Source organism: Dendrobates tinctorius, unplaced genomic scaffold, assembly GCF_039654945.1.
Source record: "Dendrobates tinctorius isolate UK_male_01 unplaced genomic scaffold, ASM3965494v1 ptg000022l, whole genome shotgun sequence".
NCBI lineage: Eukaryota > Metazoa > Chordata > Amphibia > Anura > Dendrobatidae > Dendrobates > Dendrobates tinctorius.
In genome coordinates, this window is record NW_027361690.1 from 38422298 (window position 1) to 38449947 (window position 27650).

General features: G+C 42.4%; 1 protein-coding gene across 1 annotated transcript in view; it reads right to left on the reverse strand.

Moving 5' to 3' along the window:
* Positions 1-2544: 2544 nt before the first annotated feature.
* Positions 2545-27650, reverse strand: part of ELL3 (elongation factor for RNA polymerase II 3) — a 165576-nt gene continuing 140470 nt past the window's right edge. The window contains exons 9-12 of the mRNA XM_073568604.1: positions 19146-19197; positions 9151-9322; positions 6674-6718; positions 2545-3494 (exon numbers count right to left, since the gene is read on the reverse strand). Of these exons, the coding sequence (XP_073424705.1) occupies positions 3387-3494; positions 6674-6718; positions 9151-9322; positions 19146-19197 (377 nt within the window). The 3' untranslated portion in view covers positions 2545-3386. The remainder of the gene's footprint in view (positions 3495-6673; positions 6719-9150; positions 9323-19145; positions 19198-27650) is intronic.

Sequence of the window (27650 nt, forward strand, 5' to 3'; positions counted from 1 at the left end):
TGTGAAGTTGAATGAAATTTTGTGGAAAGTCAAAAATTGAAAAGTGGGGCGTGCAATATTATTCGGCCCCTCTTATTTTCAGTGCAGCAAACTCACTCCAGAAGTTCACTGTGGATATCTGAATGATCCAATGTTGTCTTAAATGACTAATGATGATAAATATAATCCACCTGTGTGTAATCAAGTCTCCGTATAAATGCACCTGCTCTGTGATAGGCTCAGGGTTCTGTTTGATGCACAGAGAGCATCATGAAGACCAAGGAACACAACAGGCAGGTCAGTGATACTGTTGTGGAGAAGTTTAAAGCCGGATTTGGATACGAAATGATTTCCAAAACTTTAAACATCCCAAGGAGCACTGTGCAAGCGATCATATTGAAATGGAAGGAGTATCATACCACTGCAAATCTACCAAGACCCGGCCGTCCCTCTAAACTTTCATCTCAAACAAGGAGAAGACTGATCAGAGATGCAGCCAAGAGGCCCATGATCTCTCTGGATGAACTGCAGAGATCTACAGCTGAGGTGGGACAGTCTGTTCATAGGACAACAATCAGTCGTACACTGCACAAATCTGGCCTTTCTGGAAGAGTGGCAAGAAGAAATCCATTTCTTAAAGATATCCATAAAGTGTTGTTTAAAGTTTGCAATAAGCCACCTGGAAGACACATCAAAGATGTGGAAGAAGGTGCTCTGGTCTGATGAAACCAAAATCGAACTTTTTGGCAACAATGCCAAACGATATGTTTGGCGTAAAGGCAACACAGCTCATCACCCTGAACACACCATCCCCCCTGTCAAACATGGTGGTGGCAGCATCATGGTTTTGGCCTGCTTTTCTTCAGGGACAAGGAAGATGGTTAAAATTGATGGGAAGATGGATGGAGCCAAATACAGGACCAGTCTTGAAGAAAACCTGTTGGCGTCGGCAAAAGACCTGAGACTGGGACGGAGATTTGACTTCCAACAAGACACTGATCCCAAACATAAAGCAAAATCTACAATGGAATGGTTCACAAATAAACGTATCCAGGTGTTAGAATGGCCAAGTCAAAGTCCAGACCTGAATCCAATCGAGAATCTGTGGAAAGAGCTGAAAACTGCTGTTCACAAACGATCTCCATTAAACCTCACTGAGCTCGAGCTGTTTGCCAAGGAAGAATGGGCAAGAATTTCAGTCTCTCAATGTACAAAACTGATAGAGACATACCCCAAGCGACTTGCAGCTATAATCGCAGCAAAAGTTGGCGCAACAAAGTATTAAGTTAAAGGGGCCGAATAATATTGCACGCCCCACTTTTCAGTTTTTGAATTTCCACAAAAAATTTAAATAACCAATAAATTTCGTTAAACTTCACAATTGTGTCCCACTTGTTGATTCTTCACCAAAAATTTACATTTTGTACCTTTATGTTTGAAGCATGATATGTGGGAAAAGATTGAAAAGTTCCAGGGAGCCGAATACTTTCGCAAGGTACTGTGTGTGTATATATATATATATATATATATATATATATATATATATATATATATATATATATATATATATATATAATATACACACACACACTGGTTCTATACTGCTGTTTAATTGTTTCTGAAATATGGCTCGGCTCCTTTATCCTGTCCTTTGTGCCTACATAGAGGTCTATCTGCCTCTGTTTCGCTGGTGTGCCATGTTTTTAGGCATGCACAAAAGCAGTCTATGCACTTTAAAAAAAAATCCCACAAAAAGCAAATCCCCCAGGTCATCTGTCAATGAAAACCAATCGGGTGGATGAAGGATCCACAGTCCTAGTAGGACAAAGGCTCTGTAAGAATCACCTTGCATTACCCTATGAGCAGTAACCATTCACATGTATCTCAATGGTGTAGTGAGAAGAACCTACTTGCATTGTTCCCAACGTTTTGTGGAGACCTCCACCCCATCATTTATTTGGGCAGTTATCTGGCATATTTGCAATTTTCACTCTACAATACCAACTCTGCTTATTTCTTGAGAACACGTTGAGGCAAAATAGTCACTACACCCATAGATGAGTTGCCAGAGAGGTTGTAATTTCCAAAATGAGGTCACTTTTGTTTGGAGCTTCTGCATTGTGTCACCTGTTTTGGACCCTGCAAATGGTGATCAAGGAAAATAGTGCTCCTTTCATAATGTAACAGCAGTTTCTGACCACAGATGGGGCATTGTTGCATTTAGGAGAAACTAAGAAATTGTGGGGTCCATTTTTTTTTTTTCAATTTAACCCCTGTGAAAATAATCTCTAAACCCCGCCCACACCACTGGCAGCTTTCTGCCTATGCACAGTGTACACAGAAAGCTGCCAATCAGTGATGGGGTTATACAGAGCTCTTGAATATGGAGGACTACTACATGGCTGCAGATTTTATAAACTACAGTAAGCAGCCCAGTAAACAACGCATTGCTGGAATCAGGATCTCTGTCTATACATCATGCTGCTCTCGGATTAGGTGTCCAAAAATCTGGGGACCGATTCCTATTAATGTAAAATGTCACAACCGCAACAAAGTGAAGACAAATTATATGATCAAGAAAGACTTTAATCATAGACCCCAGGTCAGTATAAAGAACAATGATTTCACAAAACATAGTAACTCATAATGCGATTAATTGTACGAAATCTAGGCCTATTCGGGGAGTCCAAGGCCGATGGGCAAGATTGTCTGGTTTGGCAGAAAACCCCTGTCACGAGTTAATGTGTGACTACCATGAACCCCACTGATGAATTAAACTGGCGTTATCCATTTTTAAAGGATAAACTGCATTAGAGAATTTTAGGCGGGGGTACGTGGCGACACAGGACGCTCGGCACAAAGATCTCTGTGCTGCCGCTACAACATGATGCAGGTGAATGTGGTCACATTGCGTCCCCCGGCGTACCACAAGTCACAGAAAACCTGTAGTTCTGTGGCCCCTTAGAGGTACCAGCTGGTGCCACACAGGCGACGCTGGAGATGAATTCCTCCATGTTTCTGGAATAGACCTCTTCTTCACGGCTCAGTCGTCTTCCCCGGTAGATCATTACACCGCACAGCAGTACATGATTTCTACATTTTTACAGATACCAAGTTTTTCTGATTCACACTTTATCTTTCCAGGATAACAAAAAAAAAGCTACAATCTGTGATTTGTACATGACGTCACCTGTCGTCTATAAGGCAGTCGTTGGGTCACTGGTGGAGCGCCGAGGCGTCTTTTACTACAGTATGCACCATAAAGTAGTCTGATGGCACTTTTTTTTTTTCGATTCCATAAGTCGCTTGGTTTGATGAGAAGCCTCCCTCTTGGTCAGACCCCACTGTGCTGATGGACGGCCCGCCGTCTTGTGGCCCCAATAAATGTCTTTTGGAGTCAGGTCTGCCTATGTCGGCGTATTCTTCTCATATTCCAGAATCTGATGCTTAATGTGAGAGAGTTTGTGGTGCAAGTATTCACAGCGGCTCTTCTCTTGCCTGTAGCCGGGATAAGTCTAGGAGAGGAGACACAAACATCAGCCTTATAGACATAAAAAAATGAAACAAATCCTATAAATATCATTTCGCACCAATCACATTTTAATCCATAGGATGGGAATTATTTAAGGGACGTCAACACCATTACTGTACAGATCATATCATATCCACAATATCTGCAACTAATACACCAAAAGATCCAGAAATGTTATATGAACTGCTGGTCACATTCTGTCCCTCTCCCCCGTAGCCTGATCTTCTCCATGCAGGACAAATCTGACCACCTGGTGGCGCCATACAATGGAAGAGCATGTATGTTATAGATCTACAATAGATGGTGGTTGTTTTTTAATGGCATGTTTTTTGCAAAAAATTTTGGATCTTATGATCGATACAGTAAACCTGATACATAATGGTGAGAAAACCATAGCGGCATTGATTGCACAAACTGTTTTTTCTGCTTCTCATGTTATGGTTTTTTATGTAGTTTCGAAGCCAAAAGTGGAAATTAAAAGAAAAAAGTCTGAGGCCCCAATTCATCATTGCTGCTTCTCCAGTTTTCTAGAGTAATTAGCTCTTTTTCTAGTGGCTTTAGCATTTGTGCCTTAATTTCTATAAGATTTGGGCCATTTTTTAAGTTTTCTTTCTTTTTTAACCCCTTCACAAAGTGCCCATTTTTTTTTCCAAATTTTTCCATCAGTATGACCATATGAGGGCTCGTTTACCCTGCATCAGTGCGCTGGTAACTAACATACACATCGGGTATCTAAGGGACGCCCGTCCCTTGGATACCCGATGCATACATTAGTTACCAGCAGATCGCTGGTCTCCCGCCTGTCACACGCAGCGATGCGTGCTGGCCAGCGGGAGACCAGCGACCAAAGAAAAGTCTAGAGGTTTCCCAGAGCGATCAGCGATACCGGCAGGGGGGCCGGTCGCTGATCGCTGTCACACACAGTGATCTCGCTGGTGAGATCGCTGTTGCGTCACAAAACTTGTGACTCAGCAGCGATCTCGCTACCGAGATCGCTATGTGTGATGGGGCCTTAAGCTGACGTTTTAACTGATACCATCTTGGAGTAGATATGGTTTTATAATTCCTTAGTGCATTTTATTACAATGTTGCAGAGGTAAAAAAAAAACGTAATTCTGGCGTTTTGATTTTTTTTTCTCCTTTTGTAGCTCGGACTTTTATAAAAGGCAGCGATACCAAATATGTGTATGTTTTAATTTTTTCTTTATTACTTTATTTTTAAATGTGGCAAAAGGGGGTGATTTGAACTTTTTATATATTTTTTTTATTTTTCGTCTGTTAGTCCCCTTAGGGGACTTGAAGCTGCGATCGTCTGATGGCTTGTGTTGCGTATAGCTAAAATGATGGATAAACCATGGATTTGCAACTTTTTTGTGCTAAATGAAGATTTGTGTGCACCATTTTGAATAACTTGGTGCAAAAAGTATCAGCAAATGTCACAAGCCAAAAAAAAGAAAATTGACTCCATTAAATTGCAAGTGGTGAATTGGAGGCTTAGGCTATGTGCACACGCTGTGGATTCTGCTGCGGATCCGCAGCAGAATTAGCTGCGGTGTACAGTACCATTATATCCTATTGAAAATGGAAACCGCTGTGCACATGCTGGAATTTTCCGCGTGGTTTTTGCTGCGGTTTCCAATCCGCAGAAAGAATTGACATGTCATTCTTTTCTGCGGATTCCGCTGCGGTTTACCATCTCCTCCATTGTAGAGATGATAAACAGCAGGGCAAAACCGCAGACTAATCCGCATATAAGCCGCGCGGAAAAATCTGCAGACCAATCCGCAGCGTGTGCACATAGCCTTATTCTTTTCGTTACAGATATCTTCCGTTTCTGATTCTTAGGCCGGGGTCACACTGGCGATTAAATTGGACGAATGCAATGCGATAAAAAATCGCATTGCATTCGTCCCAATGTTATTCTATGGGGCAGCTCCCATCATCCGATTTTTGATCAGATCCGATCCTCTGACCGAGACAATCGCAGCATGCTGCGATTGTCACCGATTTTCGGATTGGATTTGACAATACAAGTCTATGGAGGCGAGAAAAAATGGGACTAAAAACGGACCCGATGTGTGACTTGCGATAAAATCGCACCCGATGTCCTTTAGCAAAAGCCGGCAATTCTTCCAATACAGTAAAATCACAGAGACCGGTTAAATAAAGAATGAATAGATCTAGACACATATATATATATATATATATATATATATATATATATATATATTTCATACATGTCATAGAGACACATTAATATATATATTACAAATTCATGCAGTTCTTCATAGCAGAATAGCCGCAGAAACATTTGCCGGCTTTTTTATAATTATTCTCCTGCCCGACATGAAATGACACATGGTTTACATATAGTTAACCATTTCATTTCATGTTTTTTTGTTATGTCTATCACAATTAATTAGATGAGGTTTGTGGGTAAAATTTTGGACTTGTAGGGGTTAATTTAAGGGGTTAATTTGTTGTATGAAATTACGGGGACTCCCTGCAGCCTCAGTGACGTCAGCAGGAGTCCCTGTAATTTAATACAACAAATTAACCCCTTAAATTAACCCCTACAAGTCCAAAATTTTACCCACAAACCTCATCTAATTAATTGTGATAGACATAACAAAAAAAACATGAAATGAAATGGTTAACTATATGTAAACCATGTGTCATTTCATGTCGGGCAGGAGAATAAATATCCAAAAGCCGGCAAATGTTTCTGCGGCTATTCTGCTATGATGAACTGTATGAATTTGTAATATATATATTAATGTGTCTCTGTGACATGTATAACATATATATATATATATATGTCTAGATCTATTCATTCTCTGTGTGGGGAAACCTGTCATTGGGCTCCATTATATGTCCATTTAGCTACCCTGCGAGAAAATCTCGCCAGACGGATGTCAAACGGATCCTTACATGCGATTAAAATCGCATCAATGAAGAAAAATCGCATCAAAAACGGATCAATGGTTAAGATACCTTTGTGCGATTTCGTACCGTTAAAATCGGACCTTTTTTTAATCGTTGTTTGTGACTCCAGCCTTATGTGAAAAACTGCATAAAAAAATCCCAGAACATGCCATCCCAACCTAACGCACTGCACTGGGGCAATGTCCTAGCGCTCTATGAATGGTATACGTAACGTACCTTCTTGAACTTCTTATATTCTGACAGAATCTTATTTTCAACCATCTGAAAGTAAAAACAAATGACATTTTTCGAGCGTTTTTCTATGAACAGATATACACACAGATAAAGGAAGCTGCGTATGTAATAATACATCCCTCCTATACATTTAACCAATGTAAAAACGGAACATCTTGGCATTTTGCGTTTTTTTGCATTTTGTTTTTCACTCCCCTTATTCCCAGAGCCATAACTTTTTTATTTTTCCATCAATATGGCCATATGAGGGCTTGTTTTTTGCGGGACGAGTTGTACTTTTGAACGGCACCATTGATTTTACCATATCGCCTACTGGAAAATGATTAAAAAAAATTCCAAGTGCGTTGAAATTGCAAAAAAAAGTGCAGTCCCACAATAGTTTTTTTTTTTTTTCCCATGTTCACGAAATGCTAAAGCTGACCTGCCATTATGATTCTCCAGGTCATTACGAGTTCACAGACACCAAACATGTCTAGGTTCTTTTTTATTTAAGTGGTTAAGTGAGGGCTTATTTTTTATGCGCCGAGCTGACATTTTTAAGGATACCGCTTTGTTGAAGATGCGATGTTTTGATCGCCCGTTATTGTATTTTAGTGCAATGTTGCGGTGAGGAAGAAAAAGGAATTCTGGGGTTTTGATTTTTTTTCTCGTTACACCGTTTATCGATCAGATTAATAATTTTTATATTTTGATAAATTGGGCAATTCTGAACTTGGCGATGCCAAATATGTGCATCTTTTATTGTTTTATTTTGAATGGAGCAAATGGGGGGTGATTTAAAGCTCTATATTTTTTTAAATTTTTAAAATATTTTGAAAAACATTTTTTTTTCTTTCCACTCGCTTCAATAGTCTCCATGAGAGACTAGAAGCTGTGATATCTGATCACTCATGCTGCACATATCTTGGCTTCAGCCCTGTTATGTGTTGCAAAAATCATCATCCGCTATAAAAGCCAGAACAGGGCGGCGCTCATAGCAGATCTGCAATGACAAGGCCGGGGTTCTCCTGCAGATCCCAGGTTGTCATGCCCAATCATGTGACAGAGGCACAGATGGGCGGCGTTTGTGACACACTTCCTTTGGGCGTATTTTAAATGCCGCTGTCAGAGATTCCCAGCAAAACCTAGGGCACAGGACAGCTGATCAAATCATCCGTCATGTGCCTGAAAAGAAGAGGGCTCAGCACTGAAGCCCACATCAAAGACCTATGACGTACCTATATGTCATAGGTTGTAAAGGGGTTAATTGAAATGCAAGTACAAAATATTCAGTCCCTTTCATCAAGTAATATAAGGGACATTTGTGTTTCTTACATAAATTGCTGTAAAATGAATCTGTTACTAGGCTTTGCTACCTAATCTGAGAGCAGCATGATATGTAGACAGAGATCCTGATTCCTGCAATGTGTCACTTACTGAGCTGCTTAGTGTAGTTTTGATAAAATCACTGATTTATCAGCAGGAGATCATCACTAGTGAACCTGCTGAAAGGTAGTCAAGCATATTTATGAGCAGTGGATAACCCCGCCCCCATCACTGATTGGCAGCTTCCTGTGTACACTGTACATGGGCATAAAGCAGCCAATCAGTGGTGTGGGTGGAGTTACACATAGCTCAGCATACAGAGAACTGGGAGATCTGCAGAAAATAAAACATTGATTTAATTAAAATGAACGTAGGCAGCCCAGTAAGCGACACATCACTGGAATCAGTATCTCTACCCGTACATTATATTGCACTCAGATGGGGTAACAAAAAATGGGTGACAGATTACCTTTAACAATCTGGCAATACTGTACACATTAGAGAAAAGCTGGCCATACCCACTTCGTTTGGTGGGACTGACGGATCATCTGATGGGCATTGTAGCCTCACAATTCTCCCCTGACACATGATGACTGGCGAAAGATTTAATGGTTATGCTTGTCTGCTATCTTCAGCTTCCTGCTTACCATAGGCGGTGCATCCAGCACTGGCGGAGCACAGTGGCACTGAAGCAGGCCAGATTTAGCAATTTGGCAAGCTTTAGACCAGCGCTTCTTAACTCTATTGCAAAGAACTTGCAGATGTGTGCATCTTGCTTAGGAAACCGGCCCAGCTGGCTGTCAGTCATTGCCGGCATGTGCTTACAGTCATCACTCACAATATACTGAGCAGTAACTGTGATCACACCTGCATAACTGAAAGCCGGCGACCCCCGATAGAAAAAAAGTTCACTTTTTCCCAGGTGCTGCACTTTCAGACCCCTGCCAATCAGCAATAATATGGACAGGAGATATATGTTCTTTGTGGGTTGATTAGTTTTCTGTGTCCATGACAAGTAAATGAAAAACCATTTTTTGGGGTGTTATGTTACATTTTAATAACTCCATCATATAGGGTGATACTGGCGGTCTCTATAGATAATCAATCCATATGGCGCTAATCTGACCACATTAAGGGTTATATTCGATTCTTACCTTGTGCTCTACTGTTCCTTGCTGATACTTCTTCATTTTGGAGCCAAGCCGCATAAACCTCTCCAGCACTTTCCCAATCTTGGCATGCAGCTCGAGATATTCAGTGTAATCAGAGGCAAAGTCGTCTTCATACAATTTCCGCTGGTCTTCAGATGTTATTGTGGTGTATTTACTAAAGGGTACAAAAGAGAGGAAATTTAGCCTATAGTTACTAATCAACGTTTTTATATTAATGCGTTGATTTTATTTTGTTCTTCTGTTTTATGAACAATTTCTCATGATTTTCTATACATAAGCCACATGAAGGGAAATACTAGTATGTGTTACCCTACCTATCCACTAGGTGGCAACAGTGTCATGAAATCCCCAAACTAGGCGCTGCTGTATACGCTGGGGGAGGTCTTGTCAATCAACACTTTGGCGGTGAGTAGGAAGCAATATCCAATTATATGGTATTACACATATTCTGAAATACCAATTTCTGAAACTTCAAGCCTGCAGCTGTATTTGTTTTATTAACGGAGCTGATTTGGCACACAACATGGAAGCGGGCTGGCTGAGCATACTCTGAAATCAAACTAACACATGTCAAGACTAATAAAAGAATGTAAAAATACACATTTAAGGGGAGAATACAAATACAACATTCACTGGACAAATGTTTATTGTTGAAGAAACTCAACTCATACAAGTTTGGACTATACTATTCCATTATACGTGAGCTGCTGGCAGAAATAGGTTATTTATGGCAGGAAATCTTTTGCTTAATATACAGCACTGGACAAATGCCTTATGCAGGTGAACAAAAATGCTGCAAAGTAAGGATGCTGTAAAAATTGAAGTGTTAATAGTATATATTCATTGAATCTGTAACTAGGTTTTTGCTAACCCATCTGACAGCAGCATGATATGGGAGAGACCCTGATTCCAGCGATGTATCACTTACTGGGCTGCTCGGTGTAATTTTGATAAAATCACTGATCTATCTGCTGCAGATCTACCAGTTCTGTGAATGCTGAGCTCTGTATAACCCCACTCACACCACTAATTGGCAGCTTCCTGTGTGTGTACACTGTGCATAGGCAGAAAGCTGATAATCAGTGGTTAGAATGGGGTTATACAGAGATCATGCATTTGAAGGATGACATTGCAGCAGGTTCAATAGGTCACTGTTGCCTACATACACTCATTATTGTGCCACTCTCCGGTCCTTTAGCTAACAAACTGACTTCTGTTACAACCAAATATTTCACACTTTTGCTGATCAATACAGATCACCGGCTGCCATTTTTCTGCACCTCAGTTCCTATGCTTTTGTGCATAGATGAGTCAGTTGGCCTCATTTCCATGTCAAAGGTATGACTTTTTGATGCATTTCTAAATGAAGACGCCTTCGTTCCAGACTTCTCTGTACAGTACATGGGTGGAATCGTGTCCCAGTGGCTGCTGCCTGTTCTGAGCTGATGGCACTGCTGCACATCTTCCAATTTTGATAGGAAGTAAGCATGGTTTGTTTTTCATCTGCTGCACTAAGTTTTTTTTGTCGATCACTGCATCTATAGCCCTCAACATTGCACACTTATTGATGTCCTCAGTGCTGAGAAATACAGGCATATTTTCCATTATGCAGTGTCATCAGGGAGGCATGGTTCCAACTAATTCTGCAGCAGGACAATGACCCCAAAAATACAGCCAATATAATGGAAAAACTATTTTCGGCATAAAGAACAAGAAGTCCTGAAAGTGATAATCTGGCCCCCATAGATCCCAGATCTCAACATCATTGAGTCTGTCTGGGATTACATACAGAAGAATTTGCAAAAGATGGTTGGAATAACCTTCCTGCCCATTTCTTTAAAAAACTGTTTATAAGTGTACCTAGAAAAATATATGCTTAAATGCTGTTTTGAAGACACAAACCTTGATTCCAATGTTGTATCTAACTTACTGGGCTGTTTAGTTTAATTTTTATAAAATCAGTGTTTTATCAGCAGGAGATTATCACTAGAACTACTTGGCCTGCTGTCAGGTAGTCCAACCTCGACACCTACCACTGATTGTATTAGGTATATAAGCAGTAAGCAACAAATCAGTGGTGGGGGCATAGTTGTACAACCTGGCCTTAAGCCAAGCAATCCTCTAGTGATAATCTCCTGCTGATAAAACACTGATTTTAGAAAAATTACACTAAGCAGCCCAGTAAGGGATACATAGTTGGAATTAGGGACTATACCCCTCCATTGAGCTGCTCTCAGATTAGGTAGCAAAAACCTGGTGACACATTTCATTTAAAGCTGACCAGAAGCATCAAGATCACCCTGCCTTGATCCCACAGGCGTTCCCATGTATTATGCTATCTGAGCGCATGTCACAAAGGTGTATGCATGAAAATTATATTTACAATATTTACAATAATACAAACTATTTTGTCCATCAAATATACTTTGCATTGTGGTACCAGGGCCGGCCCGAACGTATAGGCGAACTAGGCGGCCGCCTAGGGCGCCGACCCAAAGGGGGCGCCAGAGAAAAAGTAGAAAAAATAATAAAAAATCTTTTCAAAAGGCAAAAAGTTTTAGGGATGGAAAGAAAAGTGTACATATTTAAGGGCAAATATGACGCAAGAGAGGTTGGTTGGGTTGGCAACAATTTCGATAGAATCTGAAGTTGCAAAACAAATTAATCTCGGTGACTTAGTGTCATCCTTTTAAAAAAAAAAAAGGCAAGGAAACAAAAATTTTAATTACCTATGGTCGTTTTTGTTTTGTGTTATTGATTACTTTGTATATATTTGTCCTATACAACTTCTCAGAAGATTAAAGAGTTAGGAGAGAGTTAATTAATCACTGCTGTTGTGGTTTATTTTGCTCCTAAATTTATATCCCAAGTTTTCATCTACTGCCAAGAATAGTAGGGGCGCAACAAAATAGTTTCGCCGAGGGCACCGTAATCTCTCGGGCCGGCCCTGTGTGGAACATGTAGGTGGGCAGTGTTGGACTTCACAACATTGGCCCCACCAGAAGACTTGACTCTGAGGGCCCAACTTTCATCTATACAAAAACAATTTGTTATCATTAAAGCGTAATTTCGGGCCATGGCTAATCTTCATCAGGCAATGTATTTTACAGTATTGCCATAAGATACACAATGGTAGGATTCGCCTCTGCTTGACTGTTTAATTGTCACACGTGATCGATCATATGAGGTTTTCAAACATTTGTTCACAAGCCGACAAGCTAATCTTTCTGCTTCTCTGATTGTTAAAGCATTGAGAGGGATAGGATGAGAAGTTAGTCGGCACATGTCCGCAAGTATGCAAGGTGCATATGAGCGATCGCATGATGACTGATCAAACTGGCAGGTAGAGAGGAAGCCTAATTATTATTATTATTTATTATTATAGCGCCATTTATTCCATTGCGCTTTACATGTGAGGAGGGGTACACATAATAACAAACAACTACTAGTTATGACAGGTACAGGAGGACCCTGCCCCCGAGGACTCACAATCTAATAGTGGGTATATTACACATGGTTAGGATCCACCTTGATACAGTACCGAATATTAGCCCTGGAAAACCCCTTTAACGATATAATAGTATAACTCCATAAATGTTTACATCCCGCCACCGTCATAGGCTATTACAGCTGATCGGCAGGAATTCTGGGTGTTAGTGCCCCGTCACACATAGCGACTCACCAGCGATCCTGACAACGATATCAACGTGTCAGGATCGCTGGTGAGTCGCTACATGATCGCTGGTGAGCTGTCAAACAGACAGCTTCACCAGCGATCAGCACAGCAACGCCGAGCGCGCGGCGTCGCTGTGTTCGTTAGTTACCAGCGCGCTGATGCAGGGAGCTGGTAACTAAGGTACACATCGGGTATCCAAGGGACGTGCTTCACTTAGAAACCCGATGTGTACCTTGGTTACCAGCTCCCTGCATCAGCGCGCTGGTAACTACGGTACACAGAGGGTTTCTAAGCACAGCGCCGTGCTTAGAAACCCTGCGTTTACCTTAGTCACCAGCTGATCGCTGGTCTCCCGCCTGTCACACGCAGTGATGCGTGCTGGTCAGCGGGAGACCAGCGAGCAAAAAAATGTCCAGGGCTTTCCAATAGCGATAAGCGATACCGGCAGGGGGGCCGGTCGCTGATCGCTGTCACACACAGCGATCTCACTGGTGAGATCGCTGTTACATCACAAAACTTGATCGCTTACACCCTAACAGATCTGATATCAATGATCTATCCAAGCTTTAAGTCATCATTTGCCAAGAGAAGCCTGTTTATGTTTTCACCTACTACGATAACCCTTTCATGGCTCCCTTTGAGTGTGATGCCCCTCAAAATGGCCCACCCTCATACAGTATGATACTCCCACATTGAATTCCCTTACACAAGTACGGTATGAGGACCCCAGGAAAGTTCGATGCCCTACTAACACATTTCCCCACAGCACTTCTAAACACACAATGATGACCTCCACAGCTCCCCTATACTCATTATGGTGTTCCATACAGCTCCCTATACACAGTATGATGGCCCCTACAGCACCCTGTATACTATATGATGTCTCCCATATCCACTCTATACACAGTATGATGTTTCTCACAGTTACCTACACACAGTATGTGGCCCCCATATGGCTTCCCCATATACAATATGGAGCCCCAACAGCTCCTTATATACAATTATGGGGCCCCACCATTCCCTTATTTATAGTAAGGAGCCCACCACAAGTAATGACCGATAAAATGATAATAATAAAATGACTCCTAGCCTCTTTCTGCTCTTGTGATTTTATCGCGCCTGTGGTGTAGATGCAAAGGCTGAATGGTGGTAGAGATAGTCATTAATAATCTCCTCCACCATTTTATTCTATGGTATCACCATCCATAGGATACACAGTATGATGGTCCCTCCAGAAATCTAGACGCCGGCTGGTGGTATGGGGTCCAATGTCATTCAGCACTGGATTTCCCCTGACTCACAGGCACCATAGCAGCCACAAGGTCTGCCACTGTGGACGCCCATGAAGGAGAAGTCTGGGCCCAGGAGAAGATTCTCCGGTTCTCCAGTGGGCCAGTCCCACGCTGCAGTTGGGTCATGAAAAACAGACCCATTTCCCTTGTGTTGTTTAGGGCCTGAAATGCATTATCCAGCACATTCATTGAATTTGTCTTACAATAAAATTGTCCATGTTTCTCATAGCAAGCCAATAGAGCTCAGCTTTCATTTTACCCAACTGAATGTTTTATTTCCATTTTTCTGCTCCTCTGACGGCTCAGAATAGAAGTGAAAACGCTAGTGTGAATCGATCGTATTCTTCCCTGCCAGGGATATAGTACGCTGTGGACGGCAGTAGTGTTGTGTGTGAGTGTCCAACCTGCCTTTCGATCCAACAGAACAGTGTGATAGCAGAGGCCTATGTACACACAGGATCTTACAGAAAAACACTAAATTACATGGCTAAGAAGCCTAAGGAAATTGATGAGAAAATTATGCCAGCAGCCACAGGACAACATATTCATGTGTACTAATATTGCTTCATATGAAGCCATACTGAGTATTAGATTTGAGGGGGATGGACAGCAAGTGGTGGATTACTGGATATGATCTTAAGTGGCCATTTCAGCAAGGCTTCAAGCCTCCCCTGTAGGCTGGTGTCACACTTGCGAGAAACTCGCACGAGTCTCGCGTCTCAATACCCGTCACTGCCACCGGCTCTCGGACCGGAACGCTCAGCTGCATAGAAATACATGCAGCCGCACATTCCGGTCCCGACTGCCGGCAGCAGTGCCGGGTATTGAGACTCGTGCGAGTTTCTCGCAAGTGTGACTCCGGCCGTAATGTGTAAGTATGTAATTCTTCTATTATTCTGTGCAAAACACATCAGTCAAATTGCTGTTTTCATGGCCCACCTCTACATCTTTTTTCCACTGACCCAAATCTCTTTATAAATCAGTCCCTCTGACTGCACAGGTATACCCTTACTATGGAGAGTACATAAAATACCGCCCATCAAAATAGCAGTGGAAATAGATATGGCATGGCATTCACGCCGAGGCCACTCGCACAAGGACCTGCATTACATACCATACATCAAAACTTAACCTTGGATATACCCCAGCTGTGTTTTTTTTTTTTTTTTAGAAACTTAGTGTGGAAGTAGCTCTCTGTCATAATAATGTAGGGTTTATCCAGTGTCAGACCGGGGTGCATAAAGCCCAGCAGTGACACTGATGCTTGGAACCCACTGTTTAGTTATCTGCAATATTACCTGATCCTTGTTCACAAATTTGCCTATTCTTCTATGTAATAATAAACTTTGTAGCTTGGTAAATGAATAATGGGATGCTGCTCTTGCCTGAACATGTTACATTAAGTGCACTATGCCAAACACTGCATATACAGAAGGTGAAAGTGCCCAGTGGGGGCCCATTCCAGCACAATGAGGGCCTGCCGGGAAATTCTCCTGTTCCCCTGTGGGCCAGTCCAGTTACATCTATGACACCAGCACAGAGCTCTTCGATCTTTTCTGTCTAAGGTCTCTCTGGCAGTCAATATGACAGCCAATACATCTTTTTACTGACCTGAGATATAAGAGACTAGCCTCCCCATAGAGGTGACAATCCAGCAGCTGTCGGCTGTACTGTACACTATAGCTGACAACTTGCTGCATCAGCCACGGTCAGTGTTGACACCGTCCATATCAGTTTGACCCATTAGATGCTGCTGTCAATAGGATCTACATCATATAAATGGTTAAAAGGGTGTGGGGGCTTCCTCTTTATCCCCATTGGTGCCTTCAGATCATGATTGTGTGGTCCTGATGTTTGCCATGACAATTCACGACCAATTAGCGGCCTAAAGGCCCCGTCACACTAACCGAGATCGCTAGCGATATCGCTTAAGCGTCACCGATTTTGTGACGCAGCAGCGATATTGCTAGCGATATCGCTATGTGTGATACTTACCTCCGACAGGCTCACCCGCTGTCTATTGCTGATTGCGTGAGAACGTCCTGGGCCGTTTCTCGTCGGCCGCTTCCTGCTGGGCTTCCTGCTGGCGCTGACAAGCGACGCGTGGACGCGGGCGGGAGGACTTCTTCATCACCGCGTCTGACAGGTAAGTGACGACCGCCGACCGCTGCTGCATCGCTGGTGAGATCTGCCTGTTTGGCAGCTCACTAGCGACCATTTAGCGATGCACCAGCGATCCTGACCGCGTCGTATCGTTGTCGGGATCGCTGGTGCATCGCTAAATGTGACGCTACCCTTAGAGTCTGCTGGCTGCAGTAACCTGTTCAGAAGTTACCAACATTTAGGTGGTAAAAATATACTTTTTCATTCCTGTCATGTCACTTTGCATTAATTCCTGAAAATTACCTGAAGGACTAATAAACTACCTGACAACAGTTTTCAATATGTTGAGGGGTTCTGTTTTTAAAATGGTATCACTTTGGGGGGTTTCCCAATATATAGGACACCCAAAGTCACTTCAAAGATGGATAGGTCCCTAAAAAAATTAATTTTGTAAATTTCCTTGAAAAATGAAAAATTACTGCTACATTTTTAAACCTCCTAAAATGCTAACAAAGTTAAAAAAAAAACCAAAAAAAAAAACATTTTACAAATGGTGCTGATGTAAAGCAGACATGTTGGAAATTTTATTGATTAATGTTTTTGTGTGGTATGACTGTCTGGATTAAATGGATAAGCATTCAAAGTTTGAAAATTGCAAATTTTTTCCAATTTTCTAAAATTTCTGATATTTTTTGTCTATTAAAAACAAGACATATGAACCTAAAATTGCCATTATCATAAATTATAATATGCCACGAAAAAAAATCTCAAAATCACTGGGATTTGTTGAGGCGTTCCAGAGTTATTACTACATAAAGTGACAATGGTCATATTTCAAAAATTTGGCCCGGTCACTAAGGGGTTAAAATAGCTTAGCCCTGGAATTATTGATTCCTTCTAAAAAAAAAAAAAAAAAAAAAAAAAGACTTAAATGTGGTAGTGAATTATCAGTTTGTAGCTCTATAGCTGCCTATCATTTATTCATGCTGTATTATGAGCTGTGTTAATACTATGTGTAAATGATTGAAAAAGTAATCGAACAGAGGCTGAAGCTTACATCTGTGCCATTGCTAGCACTTATAGATCCTTAGGCTATGTGCACACGTAGATTTTGGTCCTGCGGATTTGGAAAATCTGTAGGTAAATTCTCAGGTCAAAAGACCTGCGGTTTACCTGCGGATTAGCCTGCGGTTTCACACCTCTACAATGGAGAAGGTGTGAAACCGCAGCGGAATCCGAACAAAGAATTGACATGCTGCGGATTTGAACCCGCAGCAAATCCGCGCAGAAAAATCCTCTGCATGTGTACAGCGTTTTACAGTTTATCATTGAAAACAATGGTACTGTACAACGCACCTAAATCTGCTGCGGACCCGCAGAGCCTGAAACGCTGCGGATCCGCAGCAGAATCCGCACCATGTGCACATAGCCTTATTTGTTAGTGAGCGCCCCATCTGTATGGCTGCCCGGCATGGAAGGAGTTAAACTTCTGTTTCTGTGTCTTGCGCCAAGAGACTTATCTCCTTATACATACTGTACTTAACCTTGAAAATTACTTCTGTCACCAGCCAAGGGGGTCTCTTAGCAGGGTTAATGAACGCAATCAGCAAGGGATATCATATCATGCACACATTATGGAGTGTGTTACCACCTCACAAACCTACTCGAATATTTCTTTATGAATACAGTAGTTGAAATTGGAAATTAGTTGGAGATTAGAGGATTGCATTTTTTATGGATTGTATAATAAAATTGTATTACAAGTGTCCATCTGTCTTTATTACATTCTTTATGGGACAGATATATCAAAGGTATCTAAAAGAAAAACCCAATCACAGTATAGCTTTCATGTCACCTGAACTGTTTGGAAAATGAACTTTGAGTTCAGATTGGTTGCTACGGACTACAAACGTTTTCTTTTAGACAGTTTTGATAAATTAGGCCCAAATCATGCTGCAGTCTTGTGCATGGGTTCTGTTCATGTACTGTGTGGATACATTATTGCAAGTCTGATCTGTATGCTATTTATGAGCCGAGAAGTGCACCTAAATTGTACTGCGGGGAAAAATGAACCATCATTTTAATTGTTACTGTGGACATTACTAGCTAGTGGATGTTTCAAGTTACTATGAAACTCACATAATCAATTCAACAGAGGGGCTGTGGTTTCTGAACATGGATCAACCCATTTATAATAGAACAAATTCAATGATTTTTAAGCTGTTGTCACAGGTAATAATACTCCATCAAAAGACTGGGGACAGCATCAAGACACAAGGTAGTTATACTACATCAGCAAGGTATTTTCCAGGCAAACATTTCAAAGGTGACTGGGATTTCAAGATGTGCTGTTCAAGGTTTCATAAAAAAAGCACCAAGTAATGGGCAACAATGAGGACTGTAGACGCAATGATTGTCAAGGAAATTTAGTGCGGCAGATGAAAAGCAGTTCATTCTTGCATCCCTTTAAAATCGGAAGATTTCCAGTAGTGCCATCAGTTCAGAACTGATAGCAACCTGTGGTACCCAGATACACCCATCAACTGTTTGGAGAAGTCTGGCCAGAAGTGGTCTTCATGGAAGAATTGTGGCACAAAAAAGCCATACCTTTGACACTGAAACAAAGCCAAGTGGCTCAACTATACACAAAAACATAGCAACAGGGATGCAAAATAATGGCAGAATGTGCTGTGGATTGATGAGTCAAAACGTGAAATATTTGGCTGTAAAAGTCAGAAGTTTGCAAAGACTTCTATAGACAGCTGTATGCTGATCTCTGAGATGGCAGGGTGTCTTGTCTTGAGCAGAATATATTATAAACTTTATTATATTTTCTTGTACTATTGCTGTATGCAACATTTGTTATAACAGTGACCATTTTAAAAACTATTGCATGAATAACCTACCTGAAGTAATCAGGGACTTCTTCAGAGGGTGACACTGAAAACTCTTCTTTTTCTAAAAGTAAAAAACAAAAGAGTTGCAATATACAGAATTCAGTAATGCACTGTACATAACATATTATATTGCCATATCCTGTATTCCCTGACACATGTCATCACCAGTAATTTTCTTAGGACCTAAGAGTTCAGGTGTGATTGCAGTTACTGTCCAAACGTAGGCAATCCAGAGAAAATCCAAAGGACAGCAGGTAATCCAGCACTTTGCTAAAAAATTGCTGAAATATTGCTATGCGTAGCACAAGCGATCAAATGATCGCAGGTTCAAGTCCACTAAGGGGTTTATTAAATACAGTAAAACTTGAACACAAAAGTTCAAATCTTGGCCCTTTTGCCTAATTAAGAATAAAACAATTAAAAACCAAAAAAACACCACATATTTGGTTTCGCTGCATTCGTAAACGTCTGATCTATGAAAATATAAAACATTGCAATAAAATGCAATGAGTTGATCAAACATCAAAATAGTATCAGTAAAACATCAGCTCAGGGCGCAAAAAATAAGCCCTTACAACAGCCCCAAATCCCAAAAAATGAAAATGTTACAGGTCTCTGAAAATGGTGATACAAGCAATTTTTGTTTCTTACAAATTTCCAAATTTGTTTTGACCACTTAAAAAACAACACCAAAGCTATGCATGTTTGCTATTAGAGTACTTGTAATGACCTGGAAGATCATCTTGCCAGGTCAGATTTACAAAATAGGGAACATGATAAATAAAAAAAATAAAAAAAATTGTGAATTTGCACTTTTTTTCAATTTCAAAGCACTTGGATTTTTTTGCTGTTTTCCAGTACACTGCGTGGTAGCTATCATAGGACTATATTGACAGAAAAATAAAAAAGTTATGGCTCTTGGAGGAAGTGAAGGAAAAAAATGGAAAATCTCCATGTCACAAAAGGATTAACTTAAAGGATTAACTTAAAGGGGTACACCAGGAAAATACAAATTTTTTTGTACTGTCTCTGCCCTCATCGGGAGGGGGGAGCAGTAAGGAGCAGCTGCTGTCTCAAGGAATTACAAGGGCTTTACAGACAATTAAAGTGCACTGGGCATCTCATCTTTATAGTGTATGAGGACAGGGACAGTACACAACATTTTTCATCTCCCCAGAGGACCCTTTTAAGGCCCATTTAGACAAGCTGATAACAGGGATTGTTTGCTGGCGTAAATATGCTGGTAATCACCAAATAAAAGAGCAAACACTCATTCATTGGGTTGTTGATTAATTCATTCCGGCATTAAAATCATGCTTATTTACAGCCCATCATCATGCAGATTAATGAACGATCTGTGTAGTTAGACGTCTGATTGGACTGCCTAAACTGGCCATTAAACAACCACTGATGGGCTTGTAAACAGCCGATTTCTATGGTCGTTTATCAGCCGCGATTGACAGGTGTAAATGCAGCTTTAAACTCTGATCATAGCTTTCCGATAGTGCTTTCCGCAAGGCTAAGTAAAGGATAATGATAATAATAACATGCTTGAAAATGTGTTATCTAACCATGCTTGGGTGCCAACAGTGACTTCGGTGGGCTTGAAAAATATGTTCAAGTGCCCACGCCTGCATGTCTCGCAGCTGTTTGTTAGGTAATCCCTGCATGTGTTGCATCTGTCGAGCAGCTGTGAGGCATGAAGGTGCGGGGACTCGAACATATTATTCGAGCATGCCAAAGTCACTCAGTTAGCTGCAGAGCACGCTTATCCGAGCAAGCTTATCGGAGCAAATAGTGGGGGTTTAAGAACTATAATGCAGAAATAAATGTAGTCCAGGAGTGAGGAATGGAGAGCATCCAGAGCCTTGCACGGATCAAGCCAGCTGCAGCAGAAACAATTAGAAAGGAGTGGGATCCAACGATATGAAGGCTCAAATACTAACGGTTCTACCATTAGTATTTGAGTTGCACAATGCCAATGTATTTGGAGCTTCTTTTAATGGCTTAATAAACGCTATGTTTTATATCTGAGACTGAAAACCTTCATATTGCTGGATCACATTCCACTCTAATTGTTTCTAAAAACTCAGACCCCCACCGCCTGACAGCACTCCTTTATTACATACAAAGTAATCCTCAAATGATGATGAGAAGTATCACAAGAACACATCACAACAGCAACATCACCTGGACTGGACTTTTCAGCAATTACAACTCAACATGGAATACGTTTTTTCCATTTTTGTATAAACTGCATGGCCTTTAAGTCTCCTTTAAAAAGGTTTTCCACTACTTGGACAACCCCTTCTCCATCCCTATATTGTTATGTAACGCGATCCCTGTGACCAATCAGCACTGGCTTCATTCTTTGCTCCTTTGGAAAAATCACACTTCCTCCTGATGTATGTTATTCATCTGAACGAGGGGATAGTTAAGCCAGTGCTGATAACAATGTCACGTGATCTCCGCAAGAGCCAGTTCCAACATCGCTGGCATCGGAGCTGAATATAGGTGTTATTATTTTACAAGGTACAAACATGGGGAATGAGAAGGGGCTGTCAAAATAGTGGACAACCTCTTTAAATCTAGCCTGGTTTGGTCTTGGTAAGGTTATAATACTAGAGGTTAGGACCATCCTGAACTTGGGTACACCTTGACATTGGTGGGATTGCTTTATGCTTTTTTTTTTTAATCAAAAATGATGTTTATTAAGTACCCGACGTTATTTATATTCACTATTGCTTTTACTTATTTACTTACAGCATGGTATGTTTTCATTTTGTTTTTGTCTGTTTTTGGCCAGTGTGAACATGTTCCTATTTTTCATGCATACCAATTAATACTCCAGCTCATTTTTTTGTTTATTTCCCTTTAAATCTAGACTGGCAATCATTTTGAGTTTTCCTCCATAGAATCAAATTGCTTCTCTAAAGAGTTAACAGTGTCATCCTTCATGCTTGATTGCTCTTGGATTATCTCTTTTTAGACACTGTGAAGCCACATGCACATTGTCAGCTCACATTTGCTTTGGGACAATGTGCAGTACAGGTGTACGGCCCCGGTCCAGGACTTTACACACAGGCACAATGGCGGAGCTCACCACAAGATACAATAGCCGGCTGAAACAGGCGCTCCTCAGGATCCAGCACAGGCTCCATTTTACAATGTAACCACACAGGCTGAACTGAATGCAAGCAACGCTGTTTGCCTAAGGCAAGCATGGAAGATGAATAGTGTTATATCCATTACTCTTACATTTTTCCTTATACATTGTTCATTAATTGTGACTCTGAGGACTTGGATCTGTCTATATCTCTATACAGGAGGCAGGTGTCTAGGCTACATGCACCTGCCCATGTCTTTATGTATACATGTGCTTGTCCTCAACTATAGAGTTACAATCTTCATTGCATATTATTATGCTCTCATATATACAGCAGAGCACCAACATATTCCACAACACTTAACAGACCTTGACCCTTTGACTTTGATACATCAAAGCTTTTACATCCGAAAACTGGCATAGAAAGCTGTGAAAAGCTGCAATTCTTTTTGAGCAATGTGTGTCTGCGCAACATTTTTTGCAACTTTTGGTAGTTGTATGACATTTTTGCCCAGTTCCAGCATAGTGGGCAGAACAATGAACCCTGCTAGTCAATAATGCCACTAATTGTACTCCACACCACCCCTCCATGGTAACTGCTAGTCTTGATGAATTGGGGCCGGTGTGTTTACTTTTCCCATTGGGGTCCTCAATCTAAATTCCCTTGCATTATGAAACCCCTCACATACATAAGAGTAAGGGGGGAATATAGAAACATGATGCAGATTTTGTGCTTGGTGGGATTTGAACCCAGAACCCTAGCGCAGCAAAGTAACCATACTGTCATATTGGTGAAGTATCATGTGACTTTTATATCCAAACCTGCCTCCCTTATTTTGAATGCATGGTGTAAAATCAATGTGGTTAAAGCATGAAGGATGAAGAAGATATTTAGAAAGATTCAACTGAATTACCAATAAGAAGACTATGTATTGCTATACATGCAATCGTCAGCTGTTACGATCCAGAGACAACTCTACAATGCCTACTTGAGTTGTTGAAGAAGCTCTGTGGTCGGTGGAGGCCTTAGGTTGATTGGTGCTGCCATCATGGCTATAAGTAGGCCAACTGAAGCTAAGTGCACCCTGCAGTCATGCACTTACCTAAAACTATATATATATTTTAACACTACTGTGGCGCCCTGTGAGGGGTGAATCTAGCCTATCTGCTGCCTGAGGTGAACAGCAAAATTACGCCCCCCCGCACACAAAGTAAATTTTCATATCTATCCTGTAAAACCGAGTACAATAGTGTACATTTTGATTTAGACAAATAGAAAAAAAAAGGTGTCCAAACACAAGGATGGCAGAGTCATCACACGCACATACAAGAACAACACGTAAGTATCTAGAACAAGGGTCAATAATGGCAATGGTAGGCCTGGCACAGGGCCGGACTGGGACAAAAATGCAGCCCTGCCACACAAATCCCACCAGCCCACAAACTATAGCACTCATCACCCCGATCAGTGAATTTTTGCTGTACTTTGCTGTCCCCTCATCACTCTCTTTAAGGAGTTATTTGAAGAGCCACATGTGAATGGCATCACAGTGCGTATGATTGACCACAGCTCCATTTACATGGTGCTCTTCAAAGCTACGTTTCCCAGGGTCATGGGGGTCCCAGCGGTCTAATCCACAACAAACAGAAAGTCATCCCCTATCCCCACATAATGCTCCATACAGTATTATGGGCCCCATATATTACTGCATACAGTATATTGGGCCCAAATATTATTTCATACAGTATAATGGGCCCCATATATTACTTCATACAGTATAATGGGCCCCATATATGACTTCATACACTATAATGGGCCCAATATATTACTTAATACAGTATAATGGGCCCCATATATGACTTCATACAGTATAATGGGCCCCATATATTACTTCATACAGTATAATGGGCCCCATATATGACTTCATACACTATAATGGGCCCCATATATGACTTCATACAGTATAATGGGCCCCATATATGACTTCATACACTATAATGGGCCCCATATATGACTTCATACAGTATAATGGGCCCCATATATTACTTCATCCAGTATAATGGGCCCCATATATTACTTCATACAGCATAATAGGCACCATATATTACTTCATACAGTATAATGGGCCCCATATATTACTTCATACGGTATAATGGGCCCCATATATTACTGCATACAGCATAATGGGCCCCATATATGACTTCATACAGCATAATGGGCCCCATATATTAATACAGTATAATGGGCCCCATATATGACTTCATACAGTATAATGGGCCTCATATATTACTTCATACAGAATAATAATTACCATATATTACTTCATACAGTATAATGGGACCCAAATATTATTTCATACAGCATAATGGGCCCCATATATTACTTCGTACAGCATAATGGGCACCATATATTACTTCGTACAGCATAATGGGCACCATATATTACTGCATACAGTATAATGGGCATCATATATCACTTCATACAGTATTTGGCCCCATATATTACTGCATACAGTATAATGGGCACCATATATTACTTCATACAGCATAATGGGTACCATATATTACTTCATACAGTGTAATGGGCCCCATATAATTCTTCTACCCAAACCCCGCTGTTCTGGTCTCCTCAGTGTATTCTGATCCTCCGCAGTGCTTGGCACAGGGACATCATTAACTTTACCTATATAATTGTCCACAAAAAATTTAGATTGTGAGCCCCATCAGGGACAGTGATGAAAATATGTGCAAAAACTGTAAAGCGCTGCGGAATATGTTAGCGCTATATAAAAATAAAGATTATTATTATTATAGTAATAGTGATTTGTTTGTACTCTGTTGTCTGGCGCTCTGCCCACTTTATGGGGGTGCTCAGGGCATATGATTATACACCAGTAAAAAGTATGAGAGGCTCAATGTGACCAGTGCCACCTAGTTTCCTACCCCTCTTATTCGACTGGTACTGTGGGCACCCTGACTTGTACTGAGGAAAAGAAAGAAAGAACAGAGAGAAAAAGAAAACAGAGAGAGAAAGAAAGAACAGAGAGAGAAAGAAAGAGGGGAAAGAAAGAAGAGAGAGAGAAAGAAAGAGGGGAAAGAAAGAAATAACAGAGAAAGAAAGAAGAAGGAAAGAAACAGAGAGAGAAAGAAAGATTCTATAAAGATACTACAGCAGCCCAGCTCCCACTGTAGTGCCCACCTGAGCCTCCCGATGCAGGACATATCATGATCCGCTCACATGGCCGGCATCCCGAGTCCACAGCGATCCTGCTGTCCGCACTGTTGGGGGAGGATACGGTGATGGATCTGAAGCATTCCCTGAAGTGCCTCCATGGTTCCGTCACAATCTCCTCCCGAGTTTACCTCATTTCCAGTCAGCTTCTAGCACATCACTTCCGGTGGACCGTCACGTGCGAATTTTAAAGTGCTCCTCAGGGCTCCGCTGTGTACTCCTGTGTCCGCGGGAAAAGTAAGCTCCCAGCCGGGGCAGTGGGGCAGAATCTCTCTCAAAATCGCGACTGTCCCGCCGGGAGGTATGAATGCTCCCTACCATACACCTTTTACACGTATGGCTCCACATACATCATACACACACAGTTCTGCTTTTTATGCCTCATACACACACACGGCTCCGTTCTGTACATCTCGCACACACGGCTCCACTCAGTACACATATGGCTCCACTCCGTAAACCTCGTACACATGCGGCTCTGCTCCGTACACCTTGTACACACGTGGCCACGCTCTGTAAACCTTGTACACAAATGGCTCCACTCCGTAAACCTTGTACACATGTGGCTTTGCTCCATACACCTCGTACACACGCGGTTCCGCTCATACACCTCACACAAACGCGACTCTGCTCCATACACCTCGTACACGTGCGGCTCCGCTCTGTACACCTCGCAGATGCGCTGCTCTGTACACCTCGCACACGCGCTGCTCCACTCCGTACACCTCACACACGCGCTGCTCGGCTCCGTACACATGGTTCCACTCAGTGTACACACACGGCTCGGCTCCTTACACCTCGCACACACGTGGCTCCGCTCTGTACACCTCGCACACACACACAGCTCCGCACACCCCACACACTCGCGGCTCTGCTCCGTACACCTCGTACACACACACGGCTCCGCTCCGTGTACACACACAGCTCCACTCCGTACACATCTCTGCTCCATACACCTCGTACACACACACAGCTCCACTCCGTACACATCTCTACAACGAACACCTCGTACACGTGCAGCTCTGCTCCGTGCACCTCCCACACGCGTGGCTCCGCTCTGTACACCTTGTACACACGCGGCTCCGCTCTGTACACCTCGTACACACACGGCTCCACTCCTTACACCTCGTACACACGTGGCTCCGCTCTGTACACCACACACACTCGAGGCTCTGCTCCGTACACCTCACACACGCGGCTCCGCTCCATACACCTCATACACATGCGGCTTTGCTCTGTGCACCTCGGTCCTCGTTCCCACACGCGTGGCTCCGCTCTGTACACCTCGTACACACGCGGCTCCGCTCTGTACACCTCGTACACACGTGGCTCCGCTCTGTACACCACACACACTCGAGGCTCTGCTCCGTACACCTCACACCTCGTACACACGCTGCTCTGCTCCTTACACCTCGTACACACGCGGCTCTGCTCCTTACACCTCGTACACATGCGGCTCTGCTCCGTACACCTCGCACACTCACGGCTCTGCTCCGTACACCTCGTACACACACACGGCTCCACTCCGTGTACACACACAGCTCCACTCCGTACACATCTCTGCTCCTTACACCTCGTACACACGCAGCTCTGCTCCTTACACCTCGTACATACGCGGCTCTGCTCCTTAAACCTCGTACACACAGCTCTGCTCCTTACACCACGTACACACACAGCTCCGCTCCGTACACCTCACACACTCGCGGCTCTGCTCCGTACACTTCGCACACACACACGGCTCCACTCCGTGTACACACACAACTCCACTCCGTACACATCTCTGCTCCGTACACCTCGCTCACATACAGCTCTGCTCCGTACACCTCACACACTCGTGGCTCTGCTCTGTACACCTTGTACACACACAGCTCCACTCCGTACACATCTCTGCTCCTTACACCTCGTACACATGCGGCTCTGCTCCGTATACCTCGCACATGCGCGGCTCCGCTCCGTACACCTCGCACACACGTGGCTCTGCTCCGTACACACACACGGCTCCACTCCGCACACATCTCTGCTCCGTACACCTCGCACACACAGCTCCGTACACCTCACACGGCTCCGCTCCGTACACATCTCTGCTCCATACACCTCATACACACGCGGCTCCGCTCCGTGCACCTCGCACACACGCGGCTCCGCTCCGTGCACCTCGCACACACGCGGCTCCGCT